The sequence below is a fragment of the Gobio gobio genome (assembly GCF_949357685.1).
Source record: "Gobio gobio genome assembly, chromosome: 3".
Taxonomy (NCBI): Eukaryota; Metazoa; Chordata; class Actinopteri; order Cypriniformes; family Gobionidae; genus Gobio; species Gobio gobio.
In genome coordinates, this window is record NC_137099.1 from 22,034,671 (window position 1) to 22,048,061 (window position 13,391).

Sequence of the window (13,391 nt, forward strand, 5' to 3'; positions counted from 1 at the left end):
GACCTTTGACAGGTGCAAAACATGAAGATATCCAAAAATAAAGAGCAATGGACTGATGCAGAGATAAAGCATGATATACTTGAGTGATACGACAAACAGTAGACATCTCACCCTCTATTCTGTCACACAGTTTGTGCAGCTGCTGCAGGGGACAGCTGTCACACTGCTGACTCTGGGTCCTACTGTTCTGCTGAAGGGCGGCCACAGAGAACGCCTGCTTCAAAGTCAACATGATCTCATCCACCTGAACATGAAAGAGTGACATTCACACAAAGCAACTCTGAACATCTAACTTGACAGTATGGAACATGTTTAAAAAAAACAATAACTGCATCCTGTGAAAATATTAAATACTAAAAATCTCATGAGGGGATTGAAATAATTCATTTGCAACAGGTCATATCCATTTGGCTTCCTATGTGAAAGACCACAGTTATTGATTTATTGTAATTGTATACATAAACTGAACAATTAGCATTGTTCTCTGTGTGCTATAAACACTAACATAGCACTTTGTATTTTCATCCTCACTTGACTGAAAAAAATTATTATCAAATATCATAATTCTCCTGTCCTCTAAAGGAACGAATACGTTCTTCAGATGGAAACAATGTTTTCATCCCTCCATATATTTATCCATGGTTCTCACCAGAGCTTCATTAGCACACTGGAAAACATAGCAAACAAACTGGCAGCCTCCACATTCCACCGACTCCCTGCATATGAAGCCAAAGTGGTCCACATGACGAATACCCTAAAGAAAGAAAGAGAAATTCATAAGGGGAAACAGAATCAAGGAGCCACCTGTAATGGGTCAACTAAACAACTACACTACTGTTCAAAAGTTGGGATCGTATGCTGACCACAACCGCATTTATTTAATCAAAAATAGGCTACAATAAAAGTAATATTGTGAAATATGATTACAATTCAAAATGTCCTGTTTCCTAATATATTTTCAATTGTAATCTAATCCTGTGGTAGTAAAGCTGAAAATTTAGAAAATGTTTAAATACCATAATGCAGCACATGGATAAGAATATTTAGAAAACAAGTCTGGACGAGTGCAAAGACAAAAGGGCTGATTTCTTTTCAGCTGTGTTAATGACGCTATGAATTCAGCTAGCTTGAGGTCTTGCTCAATCAAGCCCGATTGTTGCTCAGATCTCCATTTGACTAAATGTCATTATGCAGACATAAGATAATTAACTGGACACAGCTTAGCATCAACATGACGAAACAAACCTGAGAACAGAAGGAAATCTCTCTGAAGCTCTTCTCTATGGCCACTTTCTTAGTGTCTGGACTTACAAGAAAGATCTGAGAGCGCCCAATCTGCAACAGACAGACACATTAATAAACGAATGTGCATGAGTAGATAAAGATGAAGGAGAGTGAAATTCACTTTTCAAAGAGTAAATATATGCATGTGCGCACATTAAAGACATTAATGATAGCTCTTCCGGGGATGCTGACCAAATAATGTCAGCGCTGAGGCTATTTTACAGCGTAAACAACATGTTTGAAATTCAAATCAGTGTGTGTGTGTGTGTGTGTGTGTGTGTGTGTGTGTGTGTATGCTTTGGGTTTCACCAGATGACCATGCACATATTTGCTCTGTGAGACAAGACCTCAGCGCAACCACTATATTATTTGATCCGCCTCCAGTTTTCCTCTGTAGTACTACAGATGAGATCATAACTTCATAGTTTTTGATACACCGAGCATACATTCATGCAGGATATTCACTGAAGAGCTGGATGAGAGAAATAACTTAAAATAAACCATTGTCTTGTTGCTTAATTTCTCTGTTCACCCTTTATGTGAAAATGTCCGTCTGGCTACACATTTTATGAACCTAAATACACAGATCAGGCATAACATTATGACCACCTTCCTAATATTGCTTTTGCTGCTAAAACAGCCCTGACCTGTCGAGGCATGGACTCCACTAGACCCCTGAAGGTGTACTGTGGTATCTGGCACCAAGATGTTAGCAGCAGATCCTTTAAGTCCTGTAAATTGGTCCATGGATCGGAATTGTTTGTTCAGCACATTCCACTGATGCTCGATTGGATTGAGATCATAGGAATTTAGAGGCCAAGTCAACACCTCAAACTCGTTGTTGTGCTCCTCAAACCATTCCTGAACCATTTTTGCTTTGTGGCTGGGCGCATTATCCTGCTGAAAGAGGCCACAGCCACCAGGGAATACGCCCGTGGTCCAGTTCTGATGCCCACTGTTGGTGCACAGGGGTCAGCATGGGCACTCTGACTGGTCTGCGGCTATACAGCCCCATACGCAACAAACTGCAATGCACTGTGTATTCGGATACCGTTCTATCAGGACCAGTATTAACTTCCTGGGCAATTTGAGCTACAGTAGCTCGTCTGTTTGATCGGACCACACGAGCCAGCCTTTTCTCCCCACGTGCATCAAAGAGCCTTGGCCGCCCATGACCCTGTCGCCGGTTCACCACTGTTCCTTCCTTGGATCACTTTTGATAGATACCGATAGATAGATACTGACCACTGCAGACCGCAGGAACACCCCACAAGAGCTGCAGTTTAGGAGATGCTCTGACCCAGTCTTCTAGCCATCATAATTTGGCCCTTGTCAAACTCGCTCAAATCCTTACGCTTGCCCATTTCTCCTGCTTTGAGGACAAAATGTGCACTTGCTGCCTAATATATCCCACCCACTAACAGGTGCAATGATGAAGAGATAATAACCGATTATTCACTTCACCAGTCAAGCTGTTATGCCTGATCGTTGTATATACTGAAAAAAACAATACTACTTTTGGTTTTAATTAAAATACCATTTACTGAATCAAAACTCATAAACGTCAGTAAGTGTCATATATTCATTCAGAAACCACTTTGATTCAGAACTGAAATAATTTGTTAATAAAACACTGGTAACGCTGTATGTTTGCTTTCTGCGTGCAGCCAGCAAACTTGTGTTGTCTTTGTGATGAAAGAGACTGGGTCCTATATAATAATATATTCAATTCAGACTTCAAACTAACACCTTGCAGCACAGCCACTAAATAAAGTAGAGGAAACATTGCTTTGATTTATGGGCAAATGCTATCCTGTCACCATGGATAGGATCACTGACTTCACAACTTTAATAGAGAACGTTAAAAACACAAGTGCACACTGTGACCTTTGCTTCCCCTATGGATTACTTAAAAAAATGACACAGTAGAAAACACATCACCACACATTTAATGTGACTTCCTTATCAAGAAAAGAACAAACAAATAAAACTGGAACAGAGTGACCACAATGCAATTTCATAACACTGGGCTGGGGCTGCTACTGCAGGCAATTCAGTAGTTATTTAAAAATTGCCAACTGTGATGCTGCTCGTTGTTGCTATGTAATTTCCTGCTGAGGAGCTGACTGCTTCCTGCCGGTCAGAGAAACAGGAAGTGCTGAACAGATCTTGCAGTGTGCATCTTTTAACAATAAATTAAAAGTATTGTTGCTCTGCCTAATAAAATCACCAGCCAGCTAAACATCTATTTTAGAGGTCTGCTACCCGACGGGTTCCAAAAAACTCACAGGTTTCGGGTCAGGTTGTGTTTGTTTCCTTTCCATGTATTTGTTTACTGATAGCTGCATGCAACAGCATATTGCAAAAAGTAATTTGCTGTGCAGACCTTTTATCCATTTTATATACTATCATTCAATAGTTTGGAGTCAGTATGATTTTCTTACTTCTAGTGAGTAAGGATGCATCAAATTTATCAAAAGTGACAGTGAAGACATTTATCAACATTACAAAATATTTATATTTCACAGGAATACATTTATTTTAAAATATATTAAAAGAGTTATATTTGTAATAATATTTAACTACATTACTAATAAATGCAGCCTTTGCAGGCATAAGAGACTCCAAAAAATCTTTTGAACAGTAGTTCTTTTTGTGAAATGTTTTTTATTTGAAAAGTGTACTACATTTCACTAAAACAAATGCCAATTGGTTTGATATTTTGTGATGTAATGCAAAGACATCGATATATTTTTAAGTGTGATTTATGTGTCCAATTACAGGCCACTGCAGGAGTACAGATTTAAACCGAAGCAGTGATGGTTTTAGCACAGACTTGTTTAATGAGAATCTATACAGTATGTGCTTCAGGCTACAACATGTGCTTCAGGCCACAACACTGACATACCATCATCCACACTCCACTTGAGGGAGAGGAAGACAGAGAGACAGAGACAGAGACAGAGAGAGAGAGAGAGAGAGAGAGAGAGAGAGAGAGAGAGAGAGAGAGAGAGAGAGAGAGAGAGAGAGAGAGAGAGAGAGAGAGAGAGAGAGAGAGAGAGAGAGAGAGAGAGAGAGAGAGAGAGAGAGAGAGAGAAAAAAAGCGGGCAAGAGAGGAAGTGATAGAGGAATTGCCTCATAGCATGACTCAAAAAATGACCATAAATACTGATCACACCTGCACAAATGTCCATGCATGCATATACATGCGTGCACACAGGCGTCAGGCATGCTGACCTTTCACACACTTACAAGCGTCACAATTACCACAAGTCATGTTGACAACACCACTGAACACACACTTCAAAATGTTTAGTTGTGTGCCGTATCTCTACAGAGAAATATTAAGATGAAGAGAGCTTCTTTGAAAGCATTTAGCAGACTTCCAAACAGGTTTTTGCATGGCTTCAGAGATAATGTTTATGTGTTATACATGTTCATGTAACATGTCTACGCAATTTTTGGGAGAATCATCATATAATCTTGAATCACGTTTCTCATGAACAAAGACAGCATTTCAACTAAAATCCGTTTTGTGGATTATGTCAGGAAAGCAGATTTTATGTGAAAAGGTCAGTGTGAAACGGATATAGATGTGATTCACAAAAGAACAAACAAAAGAGCCGGGGCTAAACAAAGGCGTAAGAGCTGTTGTTCTTTGTGACCCTATGAATGCTTAGTAACCTCAGCAAAGGGCTGTATATTATTTGTAGGCCCATATTGGTTTTTGATGGTCGATGCCGACAGCAGAGTGTCCGATGGCCGATATATATTGACACTTTAAATTTATTTGAATTAATTTTTAATAAATCATAAATAAATTATTTTAAAAGTAAAAAATAAATCTCTAATTTAAACAGACTTACTTTAGATGGCAACTTCTTGATTCTGTACTCGTATTACAGTATTTTTCACAAATGGAGAAATTGTTTGAAATATGAATAAAAAGGAAGTACTGTAACCAACAGGGCACTCAGTAATCTGTTAAGCACTGGGAATAAAACATTTTCAAATAAATTTTACATCCAGCACATAGTGAATATGACATGAATGACATAGAGGGCAACTGATTATAGCGCAGCATAGTTTGAAATCAAGGGTTTAAAGTCTGTTGATCGTGCAACTCCAGTGAAGCTGAACTCTTCTCCTGTCCAAATTCAATTCACACGGACCGACCGGCACACACAGAGTAACAAGTTCTTGCAGGCTACAAATGCACCCTTAAGAATATCTGACAGTTGGATTCGACTAAATTTGCAAGGTTTGTGAAATTGAATGTATATTAGATATTCAAAGATTTGTTTAAATTATATAAATGCGTATTTGCTGAATGCTGACGGTAAAACACTACTGTGTATTGCCAATTAACTCATAAGCAACACATCCGTTACACCCCTATTATATAAAGATTAGTACTTTTGGATTATATTGACAGTCCTACCTCTGATTCTGGTGTTTAAATTTGCTTGTGTGTGTGTATGTGTCACTCACCGTGAACAGCATGGTTCTGTTCTCCTGTAGGCTAGTGGGTTGGACCCCGGTGGCTCCGTCAGCAGCTCGTCGCTGGAGCTCAGGTGATAGGCCATTCTCATCCAATGCCTGCAGAAACGGAAAACTCTGATCTCTTTTGAAAAATAGAGGTCGTTTTCCTCCTCCATCTGCTCCATCATTTGTTCCATTGACCACCTGGAAGTGAAACACAATTGTCTGTTAAGGTCAAAACTTACTTAAATATTTAACATTTCAAAATGGTCAAGCGAATGGTGCTATGAAAATTGATAAAATATAAATATTAAAAGTAGATATTTTATATTATATAATAATTCTAAAATATTATATTGCCTTAATAATATAATATAATATAACACAGTGAATATAATGAAGTAAGTCAGTCCATAAACTGTGGGGAGGGATGTTTTATTTAATTCTTGCAGATTTTGATTGAGTTGCTAAATTTTTTGCAAGATTTTAACAGATAGAAGGCCCTAAAATTATTACAAACTGTTGAATTTTTCAATGCGCTTATGCAAAATCACATTTACATAAAAGTATTTTCTACAACAGTAAAAAATGGCGCACAAACTTTAATCTAGTAGTATAACCACAATCTAGCATTATGTAAAAACTAAATTTGGGTGTAACCTGATTGAGTGAGAACGCCCGCCTGATGCCTGCTGCAAGTGAGCCTGTGACGCTGACACGTCCAAATTTCTCAATACACTCATCTATCAGTGCGGGTGGTGCTTTCTTGTGGGCCACCACCACTCGCCCACAGAACAACACTTCAAACTTCTTAGCAAAGGCTGTTGCTGCATCGACTGTCGTTGCTGTGGAGCAGGAGGCATCTGGCTGATCGTTGCTAGGCAGAGATGAGGTAGTGTCTTCTTGTCGAGCAGAACTTTTGCCGGCCTGCCTGAGAGTGCTGATGATCTCTGGAACCTGGAGAACAGACGTGAAAGAGAAAAAGGATGAGGTCAAGTAAACAGTGTAAGTCACCAATATGCATCCCAAAAGTTTTCAGTAGGGCTGAAACGATTCATCGAGTTACTCGATTACAAAAATTCCTTGAGGCAAAAATTCTGCCTCGAAGCCTCGTTAAATTCCTATGACGCGCACTATATGCGCAGGGATCTGATTCACACGGACCTCTGTTCAATGTTCAGGAAGCACACCGCGTGAAACATTTTGAATTTAGTTTAGATTCTAGATGCCCAGAATCATAATAGTAACTGCATGTTTTGCACAGTTTATACACGTAAGTTGATTGCCGTTCTTATAGCTGCCACACACACACACACACGGCGCGCGCAAGCCCCGAAGCCAGATCGCTTTCACTTTCGTCCTCATAAAGTTTGTCAAATAAATGCGTTTAAAGCCTTGCCAGTTTCAACATTGAAGCGATTGTGCACTATTCAAAAACAACAATACGGAAAACTTATCCGTTCAGTGCTCAGCTTTTTCTGTGACACAGAGAGCCGAGCCGTGTCGTGTCGTGTCTCTGACAACGAGCGCGCGCCCTGAAGGCAGACCTCTTTTCACGTGAAGATCGCGCGCAGAGAGCAGCGCAGAAACGCAGTGTCAATGCTGTCCTGTGACTAAAGTAAAGTCACTAAAGTAGCTTAGAAACTCAACTCAACCGTTATAGGCATATATTTGAATACCTTTGAAGTAAGTACAAACCACAGCTTCATAATGAATAGAGACGGTATGAGTAATTCACACACACACAATCTCTCTCTCATTAATGCATTCAAATAAATGTAATGTAGGCCTACTGTGTTAATTTATCTGTAGCCTATCTGATGTAAAACAAACATAAATCTGCCCCATAGACAATAACTGCTGAATGTGAACCGTTTCCTTCAAGTATTTTAAAATCACAAAGAAATGCACTTTTTGCATTTGTTGGAAAAATTTCAACTTTAAAGGATTAGTTCACCCAAAAATGAAAATTCTGTCATTAATTACTTACCCTCATGTCGTTCGACACCCGTAAGACCTCCGTTCATCTTCGGAACACAAATTAAGATATTTTAGTTGAAATCCGATCGATCAGAAAGGCCTCCATTGGCACAATGCACTTTACACTCTCAAGACCCATAAAAGGTACTAAAGACGTCGTTTTCAAAGCCCATCTCACTACAGTGGTTCTACAATAACTTTATAAAGTGACAAGAATAGTTTTTGTGCGCAAAAAAACCCTAAATAATGACTTATATCATGATGACTGATTTCAAAACAAGGCATCATGAAGCTTCAAAGCGTTATGAATCAGTGAGTCGATTCAGCGGTTTGAATCGCCAAAGTCACGTGATTTCAGCAGTTTGGCGGTTTGACATGCGATCCGAATCATTATTCGACTCGCTGATTCATAACGCTTTGAAGCTTCATGATGCATTATTTTGAAATCGGTCATCACTATATAACTCGTTATTTAGGGTTTTTTTGCGCACAAAAACTATTCTCATCGCTTTATAAAGTTATTGTAGAATCACTGTAGTGAGATGGACTTTGTAATGACGTCTTTAGTACCTTTTATGGGTCTTGAGAGTGTAAAGTGCATTGTGCCAATGGAGGCCTTTCTGAGCGATCGGATTTCAACTAAAATATCTTCCTTTGTGGTCTTACGGGTGTCGAACGACATGAGGGTAAGTAATTAATGACAGAATTTTCATTTTTGGGTGAACTAACCCTTTAATAGTAGAACATATTTACAGTAAAAACCTTATCAGGAACTTACTCTAAAACCTTATGAGGACAAAAAATGGAAAGCAAAAAAAAAAAGAGCAAAATAATCGTTCATTAATCGTAATCGAGGTAAAGTGTTCAATTAATCAAGGTTTTTATTTTTGGTCAAATCGTTACAGCCCTACCTAAGCCTATACATTGATGTTCGCTGATTTTAATCCCATACTGTATTTGTAGCGATGTCGTGATGCGGGTTGACTAGATATGATGTTTAGCTTTGATGTTTTTAAGTAGTAAACGTATTACCGTTCAATTGCAAGAGAGTATAGCCTAAAAAAAAAAGAACCCCTTCACACACACACACACACACACACACACACACACGCGCATGCATGCATGCACCCTCGTCTCTCTCACGCGCCAGTCAGACCAATCGTGGCAATGCATCACATATGCTTAAAAATTTTATATAGCAACGCAACAATAATTTCAGCATGCATTCACTGTATACACCGGGACGTGATGTGACGCGATTTTTCGAACGGATGCTTCACCTAAAATGCACCGCAATGCAAGTGATGCAAGCCGCAGCTTTCTATTGAAAATGAATGCATGTATTTCTGCCATTCCAAACTGCAATGAAGCCTCACGCACGGCACACGTGCGTGTACGCACACACAAGCAGGTTGCTAGGTTACCATAGCAAATAGGCTCACCCCAGAAATTATATATTATTTGTTAGTAGCCTAATGGTAAATGCTGTAGGTGTAGAAATCTACATAAAATATATTTACTTTGATGTGAGGGCTAGATTACAGCATGAAACCTGTTGTGCATATTAATAAATTAAATTGCTTTTCCTCTTAATTTTTGTTATGTAATATTTGTTTTGTTTTTTTAAAAACATGCAAAAAATTTGTATCCGATTAATCGATCGATTAAGTGCTAGATTAATCGATTACAAAAAGAATCGATAGCTGCAGCCCTAGTTTTCAGTGACCAGTCCAATTGTATGCTCTAACCTAAAAGGTTGGCAAACATTACCACTTTCTGTAAAAAATAAATAAATAAATAATCATGGTGAGAAACATGATAGATAATAAACTCACACTTCCATTTCCACACAATATTCTTAGTAGCTAGGACGATTATAAAAATGATACTTTGTTGAATTACAAAAACTCCTAGAAGTCTTACATGGTACATTTTTACATTGTGTGAAGTTCTATAGTTTTCTCTGTTATAAATGAGATTATCTAAAAAATATTTAAATTCCTCATCCCTCATGTAGGGTCATAGATTATTGTGGTTAAAAAAAGAAAGGAAGAATGTACAAAAATGAACTAGATTATTATATGGTTTGGGTCCATCTAGGGCTGGTCGATAAAAAGATAATGATAATTATCGCAATATAAATTTCCTTGATAAAACGATAACAAGAGTGCAATAAATGTTAGATATAAGAACGATATCGAAACAGCGTTACTCATTTGAACTGCACAACGCAGATAATTTATACATGGCTCAAAGTTCAAATGTCAGCGCCACTCACCGATCGGTCTCAGTCAAGTAACTACTAAACAACTGGTGCTGTGAGAAGAATCCAATAAGAAGTGCTTATGGCTTTTCAATCTACAAATCGCCAACATTAACTGCACCATATTATTGTGGCAAAAATGTGAGATATTCATATAGAATTGTATTATATTATTAATGTAGACATGTATTAAAGGAGTTATGGAATATAATTACAGTATGTTAACATGGTGCTGAGGTGCTATATGTGTTTGATTAAGTGTATGCTACTATGGAACACCAATGGTTAATTTTAATAAAGCTCAAACAGTCAGAATAGTTAAATTTGACCATATAGAAATCAGGTTGTTACCATTTTTACAGATGTAACTGTTTTTGTTAATGAACATAAATTTACATCTGCATCCTAACTCAAGCTATTACTACAGTTAACTCAAGCTACTGTCAAATGTGCATTTCTAAGAGACAAAACATGTAAAATTAATATTGCAGACTGCCCTGCAAACTGTACTGAAGATACGCGTCAAAATCAGGCCACATCCACACCAAGCCAGAGCTTTCCCTATCCAATCTTTTTTCCCCTCGTCTCAAGAAATATCTGCATACACACAAAACCACTGAAACTGACTCAAAACGATGTAGTATACATGCCAGGCCAGTATGTGGCAGTGCAATTCTGCCACAGAAATGCATTAAAAACGGAGAAGAAGAGTTGTGGCTAGAAGGGGTAGAGCAATGGTAGGAAGTGAGGCAAAATCTCAATATAACATAATATAAATAAAATAAAATAACAATAAATAAATTTGCTACTTACCAGATGTGTTTTATTAACGCCTACATCTACCCCAACCCTAAACCTTCCCTTACAATAATGCAAATACAGTAATTAAATGACGCAATATTGATGTGCACATGCCCAGTGGCCGTAGCTGTATCCCTTTCTAGTCTTTACCGTGTGGAATGTGGTGTGATGACATCACTGTTTACAAAATATACGGATTGGCTGTACACATGAAAACGCAAGGGTGTCGGTTTCAGGTTTATTCAATCTGGGACCCGGTTTCAAAAAAATACTGGTTTCAGGCTCCTAAAACGCAGAATCCGAATACAAAATGTTTATGAATACAGCTAAACGTGTCTCCGTGTGGACGGGGCCTCAGACAACACAAACCTGTATCGTGATTTGAAACGATAATCACCTGCTAAAAACATGCAGAAACTAAAAAATAAATGTTTCTATTTATATATTTATTCTGTTATGGAAAAGTGACTGCAAAAGTGTAAAAAATTCAATAACATTTTTGTCATGTTCTGACAATAAAAATTTGTTTAAAACCACAATTTACCGTCTGGTTTCTACAAGTTGCACATGAGCAAAAATCTGCCTTTAAACTTGAAAGAAATAAAGATTTGACATTTATCGTGATAATAAACTTTTTCATATCAGTCAATATCAATAATTATGATAGTGTTTTTGTTAGCCATAACACCCAGCCCTAGGTCAATCAGTTGTTTTCTTTCTGCTTTATAAGATTGAAAATTATCTGATTGCTTTTGTAAGTAACAGAATACATCTTCAACACCAAAAGACACACAATTTAATTTATCATTCCTGTCCATGAGAGAAATGGTGGGACAAGTTGTTTAAGTATGCATAACAGTAACAGAGTTACAACTTTAAATTCCTTTGCAGAAAGGCTATTCTGTACTAACGAAGCAATACCACTCTATAACTATTTCCCTTGATACTAAAAAGAGTGAAACTATCGGAGCATTTAAGGGCTGGGACTGTAGATATTTTCCAAAAATCCTTTTTTAAAAAGGATAAAAAACAGATGGATGTATTTGGTTGCAAAGGCTGTGCATTTTGTCATTCTCAGCAAGCAGTGGTTGAGTTAATGTAAGTCAGGAGTACTTATGTGTGTCAATTGGATAATGTGTTTACAGTGTATTTATGCCATCACGGCACGCCCATGTACTTATATTTAATCAAGACAATTCATGGTATTAAAAACATGCTATTTCAGATCTAATTCACTGACAGACTACAGCAAAAATGATCACCTTTCTATAAAGGGCAAAAGAGTGTGTAGTTTATCTTTCTGCTAATCAAATCTTAATTCACTGGTATGCAGAGCTAAGTCAAAGTCTATTTCAACAACATCCATAGAAAAAACAAAAAGGTCAAACAGGCTGGCCCAGGAGAAAACAGCGAACATCGGGAAAATACCTCAGGCTATAGTACAAGCTCAATTTGGTGTTGTTTCATAAGCACTGAATGGTACAGGCATGTGACCAGAAATTCAATGTAGTTCCAACACAATCTACTGATTCTTGTATTGTCATTCAATAACTATGAAAGTATAATATTGCCACCACTTTGAATAGTCTTTCATGGGTCATAAACATTATTAAGGGGTCAAAAACAGTGTACTATGTGGTAGTACTGGAATGCTGAATGTGCAATGGCCCCAAAACTTGGACATGTCCCAGATAAAGATGCTGTAACCGATTTTGTTGGTTTTTTCACATGCTCTCTGTAAATGGCAAATGGCCATTTTTCTTGCATATCAGAAAACAATCAGGGGTGCATTTCCCAAAAGTGTAGTAAGCCATCTATGGTCAAATGTCCGGTGATTATCAGCATAGTTCAACGAGTCTGTGTTTCCCGAACCCATAGTTTCAATGAACATTCGCAAACAGCCTCGCAAAGTTGTGAGATTGGAAGACATCTCTTGGCTTCTTGCTTGCATGACATGTGGACTTAAAAATCCTTATCTTGAGCAAAATAAGCAAGGTGACATTCAGTACAATTTATATCTTTCATTTCAAATAGACCTTTCCAATAATATACAAACTTAATTTACGTCAAGAGATTTAAAGCACCGTTTTTGAAGAGTGCGCATGTGCGGACATGCTCTATAGGCCTACATAAGAAAAAGACAATGATTGAATCGGTAAATAAATAAAGCAAAATAACTGGGGAAAAATGAGAATTATAACCCCCGGCAAAAATTCTGGAATCACCACACTTAGAGGATGTTCACCCAGCTTTTTTACTTCATAGCAAACAAACAAATCAGAAGCCAAGCACTCCCTTTTAACTGCTGACTAATTCAAATGTTTAGCCATGTCCTGGTATTTGTTTTAGAAATGGAAATTAAAAGATGATTCCATACTTTTTTCCTCAACTTGATCTAAAAAACGCATGCCATTAATATATAAAGTGTCAGTGACTTTTTTTTAAGTATGTTTCATGAAGCCAGAATTTAAAGCTATTGAACAAAAAAAAATGTTGTGCCATATCTGTGATTTGTTTGTTTGTTATGAAGTAAAAAAGCTGGGTGAACATCCTCTAAGTGTGGTGATTCCATAATTTTGCC

General features: G+C 37.6%; 1 protein-coding gene across 10 annotated transcripts in view; it reads right to left on the reverse strand.

Moving 5' to 3' along the window:
- The window catches only part of tbc1d1 (TBC1 (tre-2/USP6, BUB2, cdc16) domain family, member 1), an 87,321-nt gene that overhangs the window by 44,861 nt on the left and 29,069 nt on the right, over positions 1 to 13,391 (reverse strand). For all 10 annotated transcript variants that reach the window (XM_079813604.1, XM_079813601.1, XM_079813606.1 and 7 more), the window contains 5 exons: positions 6,427 to 6,723; positions 5,776 to 5,970; positions 1,246 to 1,335; positions 650 to 754; positions 112 to 244 (listed from right to left, as the gene is read on the reverse strand). In XM_079813604.1, the coding sequence (XP_079669730.1) occupies positions 112 to 244; positions 650 to 754; positions 1,246 to 1,335; positions 5,776 to 5,970; positions 6,427 to 6,723 (820 nt within the window). The remainder of the gene's footprint in view (positions 1 to 111; positions 245 to 649; positions 755 to 1,245; positions 1,336 to 5,775; positions 5,971 to 6,426; positions 6,724 to 13,391) is intronic.